Raw genomic sequence first — 19069 nt, 5'->3', positions numbered from 1 at the left:
TCCTCTTTCAGTTTAAAACCATTAACCCTTGTCCTGTCACTACAGGCCCTGGTAAAAAGTCTGTCTCCATCTTTTTTATAAGCCCCATTTTAATTGAAAGGCTGCCTTCCTTTCTAAAGGCTGAACAATCTCAGCTGGCTCAGACATTCTTCATAGGAGAGGTGTCCCAACCTTCTGAGCATTTTCATCACCCTCCTCTGGACCTGCTCTAACAGGTCCATGTCCTTCTTGTGCTGGGAGCCTCAGAGCTGGATGCAGTGCTCCAGGTGGGGTCTCACAGGGGCAGAGAGAAAGAATCACCTCCTTCAGCCTGCTGGCCACGCTTCTCTTTGATGCAGCCCAGGGTATGACTGACTTTAGGCTGTGAGCACACACTGGCGTCTCACATCTAATTTTTCATCTACATACCTGACTTTTCATCCCTCCCTTTCCTTATTTCTCCTGTTCTCTTCTACCCTACCAAACCTTTCTTGCTCTTCCTCCAATGGCTATTCCCATTTTTCCAGATCTTCTTCAGCAACCCTAACACCAACTACCAATAAAAGACACACACACATGTGCACAGAGTGGAAGAACCAGAACTGTGTTAAAGGTTAAAAATGTTTGTGAACAGGGAAGAAGCATGGTAGCATTAAACCAAACAATGTGTGAAATTGAGGGGAAAACAGAAATAATAAGACAAATTTAAGATGCAAAGCAAAAATCAGGCTGAACATCAAGAATATTTTAATAATAGATATAACATGCAGTTAACACCTATAAGCATTAAAAGCTATTAAGCCAGATTAAAGATAGAAAATTGAAGCAGTGGGAAGCAAGACACTCAAAATAAAGATGGAGTCCATCATTCTCAATTTTAGCTATTGGAGTCCCTCCTTAAGCAACTTGTCCCATCCTAAGGGAGGCGCCTCAAACAAACTGCACAAATTGCCTTCTTGCACTGCCCATCTCTGCACTGACTACAGAAGATGCTCAGTGAACAGCTTCAATTTCCATGTTTAAAGAGCTTAGATTAGATGAGACAAAGCCCATCAATCAATCACACTGGAGGGCACAAAGAGTACAATATGGACATCATTCAAGCACATGCGGTTAGTGAAGGAAGTGGTGGTTTGCCACTTTGACCCTTCTGTCAACCCTTCTGACACTCAGTTGCCAGATATACCCCACTGGCTTTTCTGTTCATCTATAATATTTGTTTAGTGGAGCACTGCTTTTCTGCCACATTCATACAGCACAAGGCATGGCTGGACACTCCTGCAATGTAAACAATAAGTACTTAGCAGAAAAAATTGGTACACAACACATTAAGTAACTTGCCTGACACCGTCTGTTTGTAGGGAGCTAACAGTAGCAAGTGTACCTTCCTGGGATAAGTATTTCAAACTGAGACAAAACTCAACTGAAATAATTTCTGGGATGTGCAGTGGCATGAGACTCACTAAGGCAAAACAGGAGCCCTCTCCATTTTTACTTTACAGAATGCAGCAGAGTGGCAATCCTTATGCTTTTTTTTCTTAACTTTTTATTTGCATAAAGCACGGCATTTCCACTGAGTCAGCTTTTACAGATTATTACTGTTTTGACAACAGAAAGTATAGGAAAAGGTATATTCTTAAGAATAAAAATGCTATTTTAATGGTAATATGCCTGGCAACAAAACAAACAGAAAGAAAGAAGATGCAGGAAGTAAAATTTCCTTTCCAGTTTCTTCAAACCACCTGGTGACCCCCTCAAAATTAGGCTAGGGGCATTACATTAGTACCAGCAGAGATATTCCCAGTGTCCTTTGTGTGAGAACTGGACTCAAAGTATACAAGGATTTTGTGTATGTAATGGCTAAATATTATTGTGCCTTACTATCTGGTATTTGGTGGTGTAAAAAACCCAAAGGCCCCATTCTGGACTATCACATGTATTTAACTTTATGACTATGAGCTTTTACTAGGACACAAACAGTAATAAAGTAAAGCAGTGTGCAGAGAAGAGTGCAAGGCTTGGCAGCAGCACTGATGAGTAACACATGAAGCCTAGTAGGTAATTCACATACATACCAGTTATGCCCTAAACTAACCAAGTTTCTACTTATTGGTGTCAGTCATACAGGAAAATATCGCCATTTGAGACCACAGCTTCTGCCAATTGGATAAATGCTCATAAGCACTGGTTAACATCATGATATAATATTGAAAGCTGTGGGAAAGGCACTTACCAGCATCATAATGTGCCACACATGCAAGAAAAATTAGTAAGAGAAGTAAAATATTCAAGAGAAGGCCTCTTTGGTCCTCTGATGCAGTGGCACAAACTGCTTCAATGAACACTGAAAATATCTGCCCCTAACTGGAAAACACTTATGTCATTTCTAAGCATTTGAGTTGCACTCCTTCGAATCAACATCTTACCATTTCTGTCAGCACCTTGGTGTAGAAAGCACCAACTTAGAGCCATTTCTTCATCCCACATGTCTAATTAGGAAGTGTCATGATGTTAGGTAGCATGTTAGCTAGCCTGACTATTACTCTAATTAGCTATAGCATTGGAAGTGAAAGCATGGGAACAAAAAAAGCAGTGGATAAATTATAGCTTAGTTAGGACGGCCTGAAAGACAAGCAGTTCAGTGAGGCTGAACAGAAATAAATGGATACACACACAACCCTTGAAAATTCAAGAATGTTGCTTTATCTACAGCATAAAGGCTTGGCTAAATATAGAGATATACACCTTTAAGTATTCTTTGGTAACTCTTGATTTAAGGAAAGTTTCTTGTGAGACAATGTGCAATTACTGTGTAGCATTTTCTTTAGTGTTTGATCCTGACCTTCCTCGCTTTTTTTAATGTTAGTCAGCACTGACAACTGAAAGACTTGTAAATATTTACCTCTGGAAAGAAAGTTCTAAGAGCAAAGTGTTTGTAGTCAAGGAAGGGAACCGTTCCAAAACTATCCACCACATCTAATTCATCCATCTGTAGTTCAGCAAATCCTGAAAAATCACCCCCATCCCCCCCCAGACAGTTAGTTCAGTTGACACAAAATCAGCTTCACAATTATAACTTGGCCCCCAGTTAAAAAACAGTTTTCAGTGAAGAGGGGTTGTTTTTATAGCTGAAGCTCTTTAGCAATCTACTTTTTTGTTGAAGGAAATACTACACGCAATCCTGTTAGCTCAGTGCTATCTGCTACTGCAGCACATACAGTATTAAACAGGAACTCTGATACAACACAAATATTCTAACAGCTACAAAATGAAAACGTTTATATAATGTGAGCTTCTTGACAGTTTCAGTTCAGAAAATACGCTGTAGACCTACCCTCACGTATTTCCTTGCGAATCTCATATTCCAGCAGTTCAAGCTGCTGACTCTGCTTACGAGTTAACTCTTTGGATTTGTATCTGGTAACTATGAATGCCGCTAAAAAGGAAGAAAAAGAGACTCTGAGTACAGAAAGCACAGAACAGAAAACTCCCATAAAAGACATATTTTATTATCAAGAAACAGAAAGATTAATGTACATTTGCACACTTACTGTTTTACTGTTGTCAGTGTGCCAGTACCCATGAGCCCTGGTTATCTGGATCTATACCCCAATCTTTAATAAAAATAATTTCTTATAACAAGGTCTTGAATTGTCAATCCAACTTTATTTGAAAGTGTAGCACACCCTGCTATATACAGCCTGCACAGTGAGACACAGACTCTAACAACCACTTCTACTAATAGCAACCTACTTAAGGTAGCACTGATTAAACAGAAAAAACAGCTGTTTTGAACAGAAAATCCACCTACAAATTGTTAACTTTTCTAAAGCTTATTTAGAGAGAATAAAGGCATGAGATATGGTCCCTTTTTAAAATGGATTTCAAAACAAAAGGAACCAACCAAATGAACAAACCCCTATGCATATTAAAATAAATGGAAATTTATCAAATATATAACCAGGTAAAAACACTCAGAAAAAAGGGAGCACCAAGAAGAGAAGGGGGTAGCTATTTACCTCCCTCCGTTTAGTAATAATCCACAAATATGTGATCCACAAAGACATGAATGATCCAAATGAGATTGAGCAGAAACACCACGAACACTGCCTGAGGATAAGCAGTTTGTTAGGGAACATCTGCCCCAGGGACAGGAGGGTAGCTGAGCTCTGACAGCCGGAAGGGACCAAGCTGTGACACAAGGATGTCAGTCCTGTGGCTTGCTTCATGGAATGATAGTGAGTAATCCCAGCAGAACAGACAGAAATACTGTCTTCTAACATGCTTGTAACATGCTGCAGTCTGACAATTGAGACTTCACCACCAGAACAGACTTAACTTTGTCCACTCTTATTGGGAACGGGGTAAAATCACCAGACTGTGACAGCTCCAGAGTAGTGAGTATGTATAGTGCTTGTGTATAGTGTTGTCCCTTCAGCAAATCAAAAGCTGAAAATACGTCATTGTACTTACCTATAATGACACCCACCACAATTGGTAGCAAAATAAGAACATATAAATATATGTGTGATGATGTTGGTTTGACTTCATGCTCAAAATTTCCTAATTTCACCTGAAGAAAAGCAATAGCTGTGTTAATAGAGGACAGACATTATTTCAGTGCTTAAAATGACATCTTATGTACTTTTAAAAAAAAGTATTTAAGGCACGTAAGGATGATAGTAGATTATTGGGAAGACAGCAGAAGTTCAGCAAAATGTATGTGAACCAACATTAACTCAACTTTCATTGTATTTGATGTTTAAGCAGGGTAACAGAGCAATGATGAAAAAATTTGGAGGTCCTTATATACCACCAAATTTTGTCATGCTCTTGCTGCTAACTAGAGCCCTCAAATGAAAGGCAAGATCTGGCCTCCAGCTGGCCGAGCGGCTCATGCACTAAGAGTCACTGCTAAACACTGTGGCATTTTGAAATGAGGAACACATGTGCTTGCACTCACAGTGTTACTCTGCTGAGCAGAAAAGTATGGTAAGACCCATGATAAGAATAAGGGAAGTAGAATTTTTCATAGACACCTGGCCTACAGCCCTCTTCCCTATTTCTTTGCAGAAGTTTCAACCTCTTTATGTAGGATGTTGTTCCTGAAGGTCCTTAAGAGAAAATGCAACATACGATACATGCACAACATGTACATGAACATGTTGCCATACACGTACAACATGCCCCAGCAGTGGGCTTGTCAGAGGCAGGACAGACATTAATTCTTAGGCATATATGAAAGTGCTGAAGTCTGCCAAATGCCAAACTGAGGCACTCACCACTGATAATTATGGCAGAAGAAATTTCACAAAGAAGGATCTCAAAGAGGACTGCGAAAGCACATAAATAAAGGGTAGCTAAGACTATAAACAGGCTAGACATAAAAATATGTTTGACACATAAAAAGAATACCACCAAGTGCCAGGGATAGAAATGAGCTTGAGATAATTGAAAAGGAGGGCTGCGTTGAAATTATTTTGGGTTACAGCAGGGAAGGCAGAGATCTGGTGATTGCAATCAGTGGCTTGTCACAGGAGGTGAGCAGCCAGGGCAGCTGCAGACTGCCAACTGGATAGTCACATCATAGCTACATAGACACAAGCAAGCAAAAAAACCCCACAGGGATGGAAGGACAGAGCCTTTGTATTTCTGGGGCTACAAAGAACAGAAGACAGAGCAGATCTATTACCTTCACCAAATGTTACTTTTTCCTCTGATGTTTCTATGTTTTCACAGTTCCTATGCAAAGTTCTTTTGGTCTGAGACTTCCTAGGATCCCATTAGCCTTTTCCAAGGCTCAGATGCATTGGTGGCTAAATACATTAGCCATCCTGTGACTAATATACCTATTTTTCTGACTTGTCATGTCCAACTGAAAAATTCCTAAAGCAGAAATTTCTGTTACTCTTCCTTGTTTATTGAAAAACTGAGACAAAGCATTCACTTAATTTTCTGCCCATATTTAGATTCTCTTTATTCTTCACCATAACCTTCCTGTTAGTGGCCCCATGTCTTTCCTTATTTTTTATCTTGTTTATGAGTCACAGACTATATAAGGTACACCTGAATTAATCCAATTCCTATTCCTAAATTAATTTCATTTTTCCGCATGACATTATAAAACCCTCTCTGGACTGGTAATGCCTCTGAGCTTTCTGTCATCAGCAAGTGTTATTAGCATAAGCCTTATTTTTGTGATCAAGTCAGTGGTGATATTAAAGAATATCTGTATGAACATCAGCATTGCCCAGTCAGCTCCCCTTAGAGAGCATCCCCCCTGGCACCCTCATAATCACCATGTTAAGTAGTTTACTGAATGACTTCCAGGTACATGTGATCTATCGCTTTTTTGTTGTTGAGGAAATCACTCATCTTAGGAAATAAAAGATATCTGCTTTCATTAAAAAGAATTTGACAATTATCCCACTTTCCACTTACCTCCAAGTCTTTCAGGAGTCATTCAAAATACATTATAAAGTTTTACATAGAACTAGGATTAAATCAGCAAGCCTCCATTTGCCTAGGGTTTGGGGTTTTCTTCAATTTAAAATACTGGTTTTCTATTTGCTGCTCTCCAGTCATACAGCACGTTTTATTTAAAATCTTTCCTACTAAGCCTACAGTGTCATGTGTCAGTTCTCCCCAGTGCTACGATGGGAATGACTATGTTCCTGCTGTCTTGAGCCCTTTGATCTATGTGAATCTTGCTTCTGTCACAAGAACGGCATCTTCTACTCTGACACCTCCATTCAGACTGATCATTCTGTCTTTGAACCCACACTCAATATCTTCTTTTTTCTGGAAAACTAAGGGAAAAGATACAATCATTCTTGAGCCATACTTATCTTTTATCCCCATCTTATCCTTTTTTCAGTGGCCCTACATCTTCTATGATAATCTATTCATAAGGTTTAAAAAACACATGTGAGGATTTGCTACCTCTATATTTTTCTTTTGCTGGAAAAAAATTTAAGGTACTAGAAGTGCAATGTTACATGATAACTATTGCATTTGACTTGCCTTCATGAAGTGGTGACCTTTCTATGACAGTCGCTTCTATGAAGTTTGCAGGATGAGCATGTGATATAGCAAGGCATCACTGATATTTAAATGCAACACCAAACTCAGAAAGGCTTTTCCATGCCATAACTGGCTCAGACGGCAGGATCCACAGATGGGGGATCAGTTAACAGTGATAAAAACTCAAGAATAGCTTTGTTAATCTTTACTATAAGCCATATGCCTTGAAGGCAATAGAGTTATTTCAGTTTTATACCATCACACACTGCAATAAGAGTCTGGCATAATTTTTCTCCTTCATAAATGGTGATCACAGCATTTTAAAAAATTCCTATCTTCATCTTAGTCATGGAGCAAATATCTTAAGATGCAATTCAGCTTTGACATCCATGCTAATGTCCATATATTTGGGCCTGGCTTCATGCCACATGCTCAGAGCATTTTAGCTTTCCCAGTGCACATTGAATTTCATCCCCTTTTTCATCCAGAAATGCCTTCTGTCTCACTGGTGATCCCTTAGACAGATCCTTACCCACTTTAGTAGGAAAAAGTGACTGCGAGAACACAGTCATGGCCCCACTGGAGAATAGATTGCTTACAGATCTAAGATGAAGGGTTCTCCTGGAGACAATGATGCTGTTCCAATGATGTCTGTTCTGCAGACAGAGGTGTGACAAGCTACTGGTCTCCTGCAGCTCAGCAGCAGTGAGTTCAGCTTGGACTGCAAAGCTTACCTCTGACACCACTGCAGTAACCAGACAGAAAATGAACTCAGTTCTGTCAGTGGTACCTAAGCTAGGTAGCCATGCGTAGATACGAGGAAGAAAACTACTCCCAAGCACCATGACAGCAATAATGATACATTTTACTACACTTGTATAAACATTCAAATACTGTTGAATTGCAAAAAAAGGGAATTCTACTTACAAAAACTTTCACGGTGGAAAAGTCAATCTTGTCTGTTCCTTCCCTTTTGAATTTGCACAGTATGGTGCTACGGTCTGGCTTTTTGGTGATATTTTGGACACTGAACCATATCTTTTTGGTCTGTGCACCAGTCATATATGACAGATAAACCTCTACCTCCGTTTTAGAAATATTCAAGTTATCATTTTCTTTCTAGAGGGAAAAAATTGAAGACAAAAATCAGTCAAATCAGTCACTAAACACAGTAAAAAAAAGAATTACCCCCAAGCACTATTTTAAATTAGGTATTGTAGTTTATTATTTTGAAACTTACATATATTTTTAATTCCAGATCGGGATCCAGTTCGGTGTGCAGCTGGTAGTTAATGAACACTGGGTCTGGGTGATAGTGTAATTTGACACATGGTATAAAGGTAGTATCCACTTTTAGCATCATATCAACCACTTTACCCTCTGTTGCATGGCTCAGGCTTGGTGTTAAATAATGATACTCAGATGCATTTCCAGGACACCTAGAGACCTAGAAATGCAATAGCAAAGCTCTAACAGTCATTAAATACTCAACAGTGGGTGCAATTACAAACAGAGGCACTCAAACTCATTTTACTGTCTTCCCGACTTTCACACAGATACCTGCTAAACCTCTTCTTTGAGATCAGGGCTGCATGCAGAGCAGCTGGAAAAATTTCTGTGTTGAGCCCATGTCTACCTTTAAGTGCATTTGTCTGCACGCTGCTTTAAGGCTGATTGCTCACTGCTAAGGTAACTATTTTGTGCAATGAGACAGGAATTGTGACAGTGAGTTTTCCTTCCTTGCCCTCAATGCAGGTGACAAGAGACAAGTAAGACATGCCCTTCAGCACTCCTAGGCACTCACTCTTTCCAATTTAACTCCTGAGAGAGGGGGTTACTACAGTCATTGTAGCATTGGGTCATTGTTTATTCCACTGGGTGATGCTGCTGTGTTCTGGTCTCTGGGCTGCAAGGGTCAACAAGGTGCTTGCCTCCTCACAGCCTTGGAGAAAGGGTTTCATCCCAACATCAGCTCCAGCCTGCTGCCCCTCACTGTGGCAGTGGCACTATTTGGGCTTTCAGCACAGAGCCAGAGGGAAGTATAGCACCCCCTCCTCCAACACACCCATATGTGGAGACTGGGGAGACTCAAAAAGGACAGATTTGGAGCAAGTCCCTAGACCATAAAGAAAACCTCAGGGAATTCTCCTCAGGAATGCAGGAGAGTAGCTTATGTGTATTTGTGATTCTGTATTAAGAATGTGTGTAACTGTAATCCTGTAAGTGATCATATCTATTTCAGCAGGATGACTGACATGTGCCTGCAAGTGGTTGGAAATTACTGAGATCTCCTCAAACCTTAGGAACAAAACTTAATGCATTAAGAGACCTCTGTTTGGTATTATAAAGGAGATTCAGACTTACTGTGAGGTTTGATCTCTGGTCATCTGAAATAATCACACTGTCCACCACATTAAAATTTCTACCAGTTGTAGTAATTTTGCGACCACCACTGCAAAAAAAACCAAAACAAAACAAAAATGTGTGGAGGAAGGGAGGTTAATATTATCTGTTTGCTCACAGACATGTCCTGCCTTAAGGTTTCAGCTGTGAATAAACTACTCGTGTGCATTTTGCTTTGGTAGCCGACAACATAATAAAGTCAAACTGCAGAACAAGATAAACTGAGCTATACAGTGCACTTCCACCCCTTCCTTGTAATCTAATGGTAAATACTTTTGCTACCCCAAAACCACATGACTGCATACACATGTTTACTCCTTTTCAGGGACTCTCTACCTCGTTTTTTATGTATGCAGCCAAAGAACTAGACCACGATTTAATATTCCGTCTTGAAGAAAGAGCATCACGGTATTTCACTGCCCCAGGGCATTAAGCCCCTGCCTGTGCTTAATTCTTGCCTTCTTCAGGGCAAACCCATCGTGCCAGGCACCTCACAGGAAACATTCTCAGCAGCATTCAGACCATCTGTCTCAGCACACAATGGTGCTTCTGTCTGAGGGCTCTGGCTCACAATCTCTGCTGAACAGAGTTGGAGTGGTTTAAGGTATTATTAATTTCCAGCTGCCTGAGCTGCCTCTCACCTGGAGATGAGGGCATGCATCCTGGCTGCTCAGCTGGCAGCCCAACCCATTACCTGAAATCTTTACTTGACAAGATATCAGATTCTGAATATGAAAGCAGGTAAGAACTGTGAAAGCAGAGGAGCAGGTGGAAAGCTGTGCCGGAGAATATCTTAAAAACCACCCTGTAAGTCTTTCACCAGATCTGTGAGTCTCCCACAAAACACAGCAAAGGCTTGAAAAAGGCTCTTTTGGCTTTAGGGAATCATATTGTAAAGCAAGTCTGTGTACGTCACTGCAGTGAGGATTATTTTCCCTTCACTTCCAATCCACTGATACTTTATACTGTTTCACGGATGAAAGCTTGTCATAGGTTAGCAAGCATAGTCCCGGAAGGGACGTCCTTGCTAAGGGGTGCTTACAGTTTCCTCTGGGAACTGATAGAACCTATCAGCTGGCCAGTTTGAATATGGACAATTCTCTAAGCCACTTAAAGTTGTGATCACCTCTGTGATCCACATTTAAGAATAGGCAAACTCCCCCTCCAGGCTCTCTCTCGTTTCCGGCGCTGGGACAGGTGGCTGCGGGCCCCGTGTGGGGGCCAGCGGGCCCGGCCAGGCCCTGCCTGGGCCAGGCCGGGCCGGGCCACGGCCATCCTGAAGCCATGGACCTGTTCCAGCCATGGAACCCCCCCCACTGCCTTGCCGTGGGCAGCCGGAGCGGCTCGGCTCTCCCCCCTCTCCACTGCGATAAGAAAAATTCAACATTCCAGCTGCAAAGCTGCAAGGCCGAGGTGAGATTAACCCTTTTATTGCTGTGAAGAGCTGAAAACCTGAGGGAAGAGAGAGAGGAGATGCTTAAAGCTGAAAGTCTGTTGTGAAGCTATGATATATCAGAGTATCCTGTTGTAATTTCATGAAGATATGGGGGGTGGAGTGTTCAATTCGTGAGCAAAAGCACCTGCGCTGAGATAGGCAGATGCTGACGCAGCTGTAATTTCATGAGAAGTTTGGACAGGGAGAGATGGACCAGATGAGGACTTTTGCTCCGAACGGGAAAGGAGAAAACCTCAGTCCGTAGAGATGCTCCCAGAGATAGTCCTAAAGATGAAGATGATGAAGACCCTTTGCTCCCAGGGAAGGAGAAGGGCCTCTGTTTTTGTTTCTGAACGGCTCAACCTTAAAATTATACCCCAAAAAACTTCAAGAGTGGACCCTCAAAAGCAGTTGCGGGAAAAGCTGCAAGTCGGGGGAAAGGACTCACACGCAGGCAGAGAGACTCCTCTTCCTAAATGGACTGAACGATATTTGGAAGTGGGCGGCTGTCTCGTTGTGATAATGTTTTCATAGCATGAGCAAGAAGAGACTTCTCTTTCTAAATGGACTGAACAAGGTTATTATGGAAGTGGTAAACAGACTGAACATCTTAAGGGTTGTCTTTTCACATCGTCAGTGGGAGAAGGGAGGAAGGTGGGGGGAGGAGGAGAGTTCTGAAGGTGGTATTTTTTTTTTTTTTCTTCTTTTAGGTCTGTTAATAAACTTCTTTATATTCTTTCAAGTTTGGTGCCTGTTTTGCATTTCTCCTAATTCTTATCTCACAGCAGATAAACAGTAATGAGTATTTTGGACCAAACCACTACAAAGCTATATCAGCATCAAGAAATCAAAGCTAATCTGAGTTAGAATGGTAGAGTGCTACCCATATTTTGCGTTTAGCTTTAGCAGGAATAAACTACTTCTGACTTCTATAAAGGAGACTTGAGGTGGGCAGAAGAAGTCTACAGAACCCATCTTGCAGCTACTATGACCCTATCTGTTAAGTCACTTCACAGGCCTTAATTCATCCAACACAACAGGTTACAGCAGTCTTCCAAGTTTGCTTCAGCTGCAGTCTGTCCAAGGAAGAAGGCTCATATTGGCTCAGTGCAACTACATTTGAAAAAATACATAAAAGGTATAGAAAGACAAACTTACCTGATCCAGGAGGTATTTGGTGTAATTCTATAACATGATGGCAGAGAAACATAATGCAGGGTCATTGGTGGTGAACATTTTTTCCCGTTAGCCTGGATACATATACTTTTGGCCTCTTTACGTGTTGGTGGGAGAGCAAATGTCATTTGTGTATCATTTAGCACATTTCTAACTTTAATACTGGAGAAGAAAGAAAACAAACACTGAAACACAGACGCCACTCATTGGTGTTACTATACGAAGCCTATAAGCTACAGCAAGTGATAAAGAGAAAAGAGAACTGAATCTCTGTCTGAGCTGCCAGATGGAGGTGGAAAGAGAGTAGGGAGTTGAACAGACAAAGTAGGGCATCTTTTGAATGAAGTTGCTATGTGACACAATAATCACAGAAAACAGTATAGATAATTGGCCCTGGGATGAGGCTGTGTAACGCAATGTGTGATTTTGCTGTTTACTGTGTACTTCTCCGTGCTACCAGCATGGTCCATGAGCTAGTCAAGAATGAGAATCTTCATTTTCCTTTTCTTTCTTCTTTTTCTTTCTCTTTCCTCCCATTTTTTCACTCCCTCCTCTTCCTACTTTCTGTATTCCCCTCCTTTTCCCCTTTTTTTTTTTCTGTGGTCCCCTGAAAATTAATGGTTGAAGCAAAAATTGAACACCACCTTTTCAAGTGCTAGCTATGTAAAATGGGCTTTGTAATCACAGGCAGCCATTGCAGCTGCACCTGAAAATAACTGATTCAGAATAAGACTGCCTCATTATCTAGGGGCTTATACTGTGTGATCATCAACAGAGAAAAACAGGAGCTGTTGCACAAGAGATTTCCTTCCCTGGCATGGTGTGAGGAGCCAAGGTTGTTGGAGGCATGTGGAGGAGAGGTGCACACGTGCCACATGCAGGAGGCAACTAGAAGAAGCCTTGTCTCTGGGAGGACTTCGCCTGCCAACACCGCCCACGAGGCAGGCAGTGGGAGATACTATGGAGGGGCTTCTCCCATCAGGTCGCAAAGAGGTCTCCACCAATGGAGGGCACAGAAAGGCTGCACTGGGCCAGCGGTTCCTTGTTAGGGCAGACTTTGGGAGGGGCCCGGGGGGTATAAAAACTAACTGCTGGGGTTGCTCGCTCCCTCCCTTGCCCTGGCCCCAGGCTGCCTTCTGGCTCTCCTGCCCTCGCACCTGTCCTGCCTTCCCGCGTCCCTGACCGCCGCCTCGCCCGGGCTGCCCGCTCCCTTCCCCGCCGCCCCGACCCTGTCCAGGCTCCTGCTCCTCCCGTGCGGGCGCCCTCTCACCGCGTGTCCGGGGCCGTCGCCGCGGGAGCCGCGCCCCGCCGGGAGCCGCGCAGGCCGGCAGCGGCACAGCCCCGCCTGGACACCGACAGCGCTGCCCCGCCCTGCTGCGGGTAACGCCCTCTTCTGCTCTCTGTCCCCTCTCTCTCTGCTCTCCCCTATCCCTTTTCCATTTTCCTCTCTTCTTTGCTGTCTCCTCCAGGCGTCTTTCGCTCGGGCAACTCCTTTTCCTTCTCCTTTTTGTTATCAATAAACGGCTCTCAGATACAGTGTTTGCCTCGTTTGGCTTCATTCCGCTCCCGACCATCCATTTTTAAAAGAACTCTCCGCAGTTCCCCACAGTGGAACGCGAAACATAGTGTCTGTGCTTTACAAGCAGAATCCTAGAATATATGAGGAATATTTTGAAGCAGAGGAGATTCAAACAGAAGCTGAGGCTTTCCTGTGACCTAACTTCTTGGTGCCTGCTAGAAGGCACAGAGAGCCACGGGTACAAAACTGTCCTACTGCCACTGAGAGAACTGACCACCCATCCATCCCCTGTACTGTACTCAAACACCAAACTCATTTCCACCCTTTGGTAATTTAAAGTGGAAGTGTAACTAAAGGAGTGCAGAGCATCCCCTGCTCTGCTGAGGAGAGGCACATGACAACTATTCACACAACCATACTGCTAGAGCAAAATGGATATAATTTTCACCATGCAAAGTAAATAGTATTATTTTTCAGTTTAACTCACACGTCTGGTTTACAGCCAGTGATTCCAGTCAGTATCAGTTTTATGCCTGATGCACGTGTAAAGTTTTCTCCTTTGACTGTTATTTCACTTTTGCCTAATGTAGAAATCCACAAAGGTTCAATGGATTGAATGCTGATATGCTATTACGAAACAAAGCAAAACAAGATCTGGTTATGAAAAGGCTGGGCAGATTAGGCAACAGATGTAAAAACAACCACCACTCGGGAATGCAGATTTTATGGCACTGGGATACATTTTTATTAATAATTTCAAATCCTGTTAAACTTAATCCTGGGAAGTACTGTCAATCACAACTTCATTACAAGCCAAATATTTTTACCTACATATTTTATATTTCAATTTATCTCATAACAAAGTTGCCCAAAAGAATCACAGTCTGACATGCTGGAAGGTAGGTATCATAAAAACCCAGCTTGAAATGATACATTTCATGTGACCCCTGAAGAACTAAAAAACAAGGCAAGACAAAACCCATGGTGCTGTCACTATGAGAGATCAGAAGAACAAATGAAGGCATCTTTTGTGACCCGAAAAGGGGAAGCAGGGTCAAATCCTCGAATGAAAATTTGAGAAAGCACCCCAGAATTAGCTTTACTAGAAAGCCTTTTCGAAGTCATACATAGAACTAAAGATACAAAACAACTGCAGGGGAGTTTTTTGGTATCTCATTTTTATGCTACGAAGTTCTCCAGCATTTAAAAATAACCCTAGTTTGCTCTGATGTTGTTACAGTCTTGCAGAAAAACTGTGCTTTTCTTTGTATTTACTTTTTCTAACTTATGCTACTGAGCAAGAAGAGATATTTTTTCCCTACTGTATTCACTTGATACTTTTGACAGGATCTCATGTTTAATCAGTTTTGCTTCTTCCCCAGTTTTATAATCACACAGACGATTTCCTCTCTGCCTATCTTTCAGACAACAAACTGAAACATTCAAAAAAAACAGGAAAATACGCATGTGAAACCACAAACTGTTTGGGACCTTCTCAGGCAAACGATTTTTAGCTTACCTTTAGACTGCCTATACTACTAGTTTAAATTGAGTTTTTAGAGCAGTGTGATTATCCTGATTTTTGCTGTGCACCTGTGGACATATCCACTGGGCAGTTCAGTCTTCCTGACCCTGTTAGGGGTGCTGGTGCAAAGCCTCTAGGAAAGTCCATCCCACAGGTTTTTCTCACCACTAATCTTATCATGTACCCAAAACAGCACTAATACTTTGGGCTGGTAGCCTGAGGGGACCATCAGAGTCACAACACCATCCTCTGCAAACACAACTCTGACCATTTCAAAAGGTCCTGGCACATTGTCCCCAAATGCTACCATGGTTCACTGAATGCTGGAGCACTCCAGAGCAAATGAGGGATCTGTCACCACTGATTGAAAGCTGCAACTTGTGCCTTAGAAAAGGCCATAGGGTGCAAAGGCTGGGGCCAGAGGGTCTGCAAAAGGGCCTCCAAGATGACCTCTCATATGGATAATAGAGAAAGGCAAAGGAAATCCCTCACAAACAGCCTGAGGGGAAAAATTCACTCCCACGGTCATTTGGAAATCAGTTTAATCCTTGGGACAGGACAACTGAAGCAGAAATCTAAGAGATTAAAGGCAGAAAACCACTGGTGCTTTTCTTCACCTGTATCCTGTCCTTCTGCCTGTGTCCAGCCTCCAGTGCACCAAGGACAGTCAATATCCTCACACAAATCCAGAAGCCCAATACCACAGAAAGGAACAAAACACTGCTTTGGGTTCTCACTGGTAACCACCAGGGAGCCCTGAAACACCAGAATACCACAGTATCACACAAACACATGGAAATCCCCCAGAGTGCATCAGGGCGGTGAACCCCCGTGAGGGAAATGCCAGGCATCCCTTGCTCAGGGGTGCAGCGGCACGCTGTGGTGCTTCAGGGCTCCCACTGGTCTCTCTGCCAGACACCACACACCACTGAGTGCTTCAGATTAACTTGCCTTGCTTCTTTTCTTACACTATGAAGAAATCACAGAAAGAACTGTTCAGTTAGAAAGTTTCAGTCCCCTCTGAAATCATACCTTTCCTGAGGCTACACAGCACAGACGCCCTCTCGGCATCCTGCCTTGGCCTCATGGAGTCAGTACAGTCACAACACTGAGGTAAAATGGCCCCAGCTACTTGAGAGTCCAATTCCCACCCAGCTTGACTGCCATAATCTGCAACACTTGCCTCAGCAGCAAAAGAAACCCTGAACTCCCTCACTAAAAGCAGGAAGGACCTAATGTCCTGACTGGGGTCTGCAGTGCTCATTTCCCCAGTGCCAGAGAGCCACTGACCTTCCAGTTGCTACGTGGCAGGGGGAGCAATGCCCAGTAGCAAGAGAGGCCACAGCAGAGAGGCAGATGGATATTTATAAAAATCACTAGTTGTGAGGCATGTGATGAAAGCATAAACATGCAAAGAGACATACAGAAAGCATGCACCAGGTCCTCAGGTAATGTAAATCAGCACAGCCCTGTCAGCTTCAAAAGAGTTCCATATTTCTGAGCTGCAGCCTCCTCCCCCCTCCCCTGGACAGCGCAACGCTTCCCTGGGGCTGTGTGAACTGTGGCAGCCACATCCTCAGAGGTGTGGTTAGCATGGCTCAGAGGCAGCAGCAGCAGGTTAAGCAGTGTCTGCTACCCTGGGGAGTCCCTCTCTGGCACAGCCCCTCCTGAATTGGTAACACAGGGCCCCGACGAACGGGATCGGGGAACCGGCCCAGACAAAAAATAACCTGCTGCAAAATAACAGTTATTTCCAGCCAAATCAGTTCCCTAGCCAAGCGTACTCAATCCAACCACTCCAACTGCTGCACTGGCACAGGGAGGGGGAAGGTGCATGCATAGAAACCAGCAGCTGGAGTCAGGAGGAGGGCTGGGGCTGGCACTGAAAAAAAGTATATTAATCTAAATGCTCAGCTGGGGTTGTGGGAAAACACAAATCCTCTTTCTCCACTCTCCAGTATGTTCTCCTTAAAGCACAAGCAGTCAAAGGAGAGCAGGATTTCAAATGCAATTTCAAGCTCTCTGAATGGATCAATCACTTCTAAATAAACATCTGCCTTTGCACTGCCTCTGGTGCTTTCACTGCCTTGTCCATCACTGTCTTTCCAAGATAAGGCATGTGGAAGAAAGCCATCTCCCAGGCAATTCCAACTATTTACCAATGTCAAATTAATGCATTTGGAAGCAGAGCAAAGAAGACTTTCTTCTGTTCTTTCACCAGACATAATGCTTTAAATCAAATCCAGAATATTAATGCTCAGAAGCACAAGTTATTACAATCCCACTCGTCTCTGTGAAAAACAAGATGTATTTTGTTTAAGAAACATCAGCTGAGCAGCTGAATTTAAGAGGTAATCCCTGTCTTCAGAGGTACAAGTTTGGGTAGTTCTAATGAAACATTTAGAGAGAAGAACACAGTCACTATTTATAACAACTATGCATCACTCACGAAAAGCAGAAACCAAAAAGTGTAGGCAGCAAATCTCTATGTACTTACTCATCAGTCAAATTTCTCTCCACTACTCATTTCTTTCCTAACACCTGCATGTCATAAGCAACCACTGATAAAAAGATCACTCAGTTTTATGAGAAAATAAAACCATTTTTGTCCCATAAAGAATAAAGGGATAACCTCGTGGTTAAAGGGCTGACCTACAAAGCAGAAGGTTAAAGGGCTGGCCTATGAGCCAAGTCATTTAGATTGTATGCAAACATACAGTCTATACGAATTCTATAGAGAATTCAGTAACCAGATCCAGCAGGTACTTTGGCAGCACTAGTGACACTTCTTCCTTCCCAGTGATCCAGCTTGTGTGGATCCATCTCCAGTTTTGTCTACAGCCTAGAAACAAGGAAAATTCTTCTGAAAGTGTGAACTAGAGATTTACTAACACCCATGGATTTCAGTTCCTGGACTCATCCTCTAGCCACTTCTCTGTTATGCAGAAACTGGGTGGCACATCCTCCTCTTCCTTCTGCTCCCCTGGCAGCTATGTTTCAGGAGAAGCTGTGATCTGGCTGCATAAAAATGAGGAAGAGGCTTGAGACTCTGAAGCCTAGTTTCCCAGAGTTGTCTGTGACAGCAGAACTCAAACATGCTGCTAAGTCTAGGTAAGATATTAAGCCTGAAATGTTCTCCTTTTTTTTGTTGTTGTTGGTCAGCTTATGTGTTCCAGCCCTCAGCATGCTGGCTCCTGTGGAGTGACTAAATACAGCATACAGGGACTTTGGCATTTAAAGCAAAGTTGTAAATACTGCATCTAGCGGTAGGCACACGACAATTGCAGTGTTCACTGTCTCAGTGCCTGCATCTGAAACACAAGTTTTTGCTGGTACCTTTTAACACCAACAGAGCACTAAGAAAAAAATAATATCAATCCAAATTCTGCATTACCTTCCTTTGTAACTGACTGCCTCCTCATCCATATCTCTATTCTTTCTGCAAACTCCTCTCATTTTAAATAAATTTCTTCCCCAACCCGGAGAGCCTTAATAACACTGCTCTTAAAACACTAACTAACCTCTGTTTTCTGTGCAGTGGTGATCCTCTTGGAAGCAGTTGCATTGCAATCATCCTGGAAAAAAAATAAGCATTTCTCCATGTCAGGATAAAAAAGAGACAGATTGCTGCTCAGATGTAAAAAATACAAGGAAAAGGCATCACAGGGGATTCCAATTTTCCCCAACAAACTTCACCTGGCAGGTGGTGGCAGGAGAGACACGTATCCATTCACAGCTGGCACACTCACCCTTGTGTATACACCGTGAGCAGCTGGTAACACAGAAACAGAGTTTTTGTAAGACACAGGAACTCAATCTAGATTCAGTCATGAATGTCAAATTTCAAGTGACAGACAAAAAAGCGTAAACCCAAGAGAACAACCAAGCAAACATGTAATGAAATGGGAAAATTTTCGTTTACCCTCCAAGCCTATTGTTCTGCTGTACTTATTCTGAGAAGAAATTTAGTATGAAATACAATCTGTATTGAGATGCTGAGAGTCGTTAA

At 42.6% G+C, this 19069-nt stretch overlaps 1 protein-coding gene across 1 annotated transcript in view; it reads right to left on the bottom strand.

Moving 5' to 3' along the window:
• Positions 1-19069, bottom strand: part of PLXNC1 (plexin C1) — a 72213-nt gene that overhangs the window by 27871 nt on the left and 25273 nt on the right. The window contains exons 8-17 of the mRNA XM_042025566.1: positions 18757-18832; positions 18582-18635; positions 14023-14162; positions 11999-12178; positions 9367-9454; positions 8243-8449; positions 7930-8121; positions 4453-4552; positions 3314-3415; positions 2882-2985 (exon numbers count right to left, since the gene is read on the bottom strand). Coding sequence (XP_041881500.1) covers positions 2882-2985; positions 3314-3415; positions 4453-4552; positions 7930-8121; positions 8243-8449; positions 9367-9454; positions 11999-12178; positions 14023-14162; positions 18582-18635; positions 18757-18832 — 1243 coding nt within the window. The remainder of the gene's footprint in view (positions 1-2881; positions 2986-3313; positions 3416-4452; positions 4553-7929; positions 8122-8242; positions 8450-9366; positions 9455-11998; positions 12179-14022; positions 14163-18581; positions 18636-18756; positions 18833-19069) is intronic.

Source organism: Corvus kubaryi, unplaced genomic scaffold (genome assembly GCF_017639235.1).
Source record: "Corvus kubaryi isolate FWS band 111438036 unplaced genomic scaffold, C.kubaryi_AGA036_p1.0 129, whole genome shotgun sequence".
In the NCBI taxonomy this organism is placed as follows: domain Eukaryota; kingdom Metazoa; phylum Chordata; class Aves; order Passeriformes; family Corvidae; genus Corvus; species Corvus kubaryi.
This window is presented reverse-complemented; position numbering and strand designations above follow the sequence as displayed.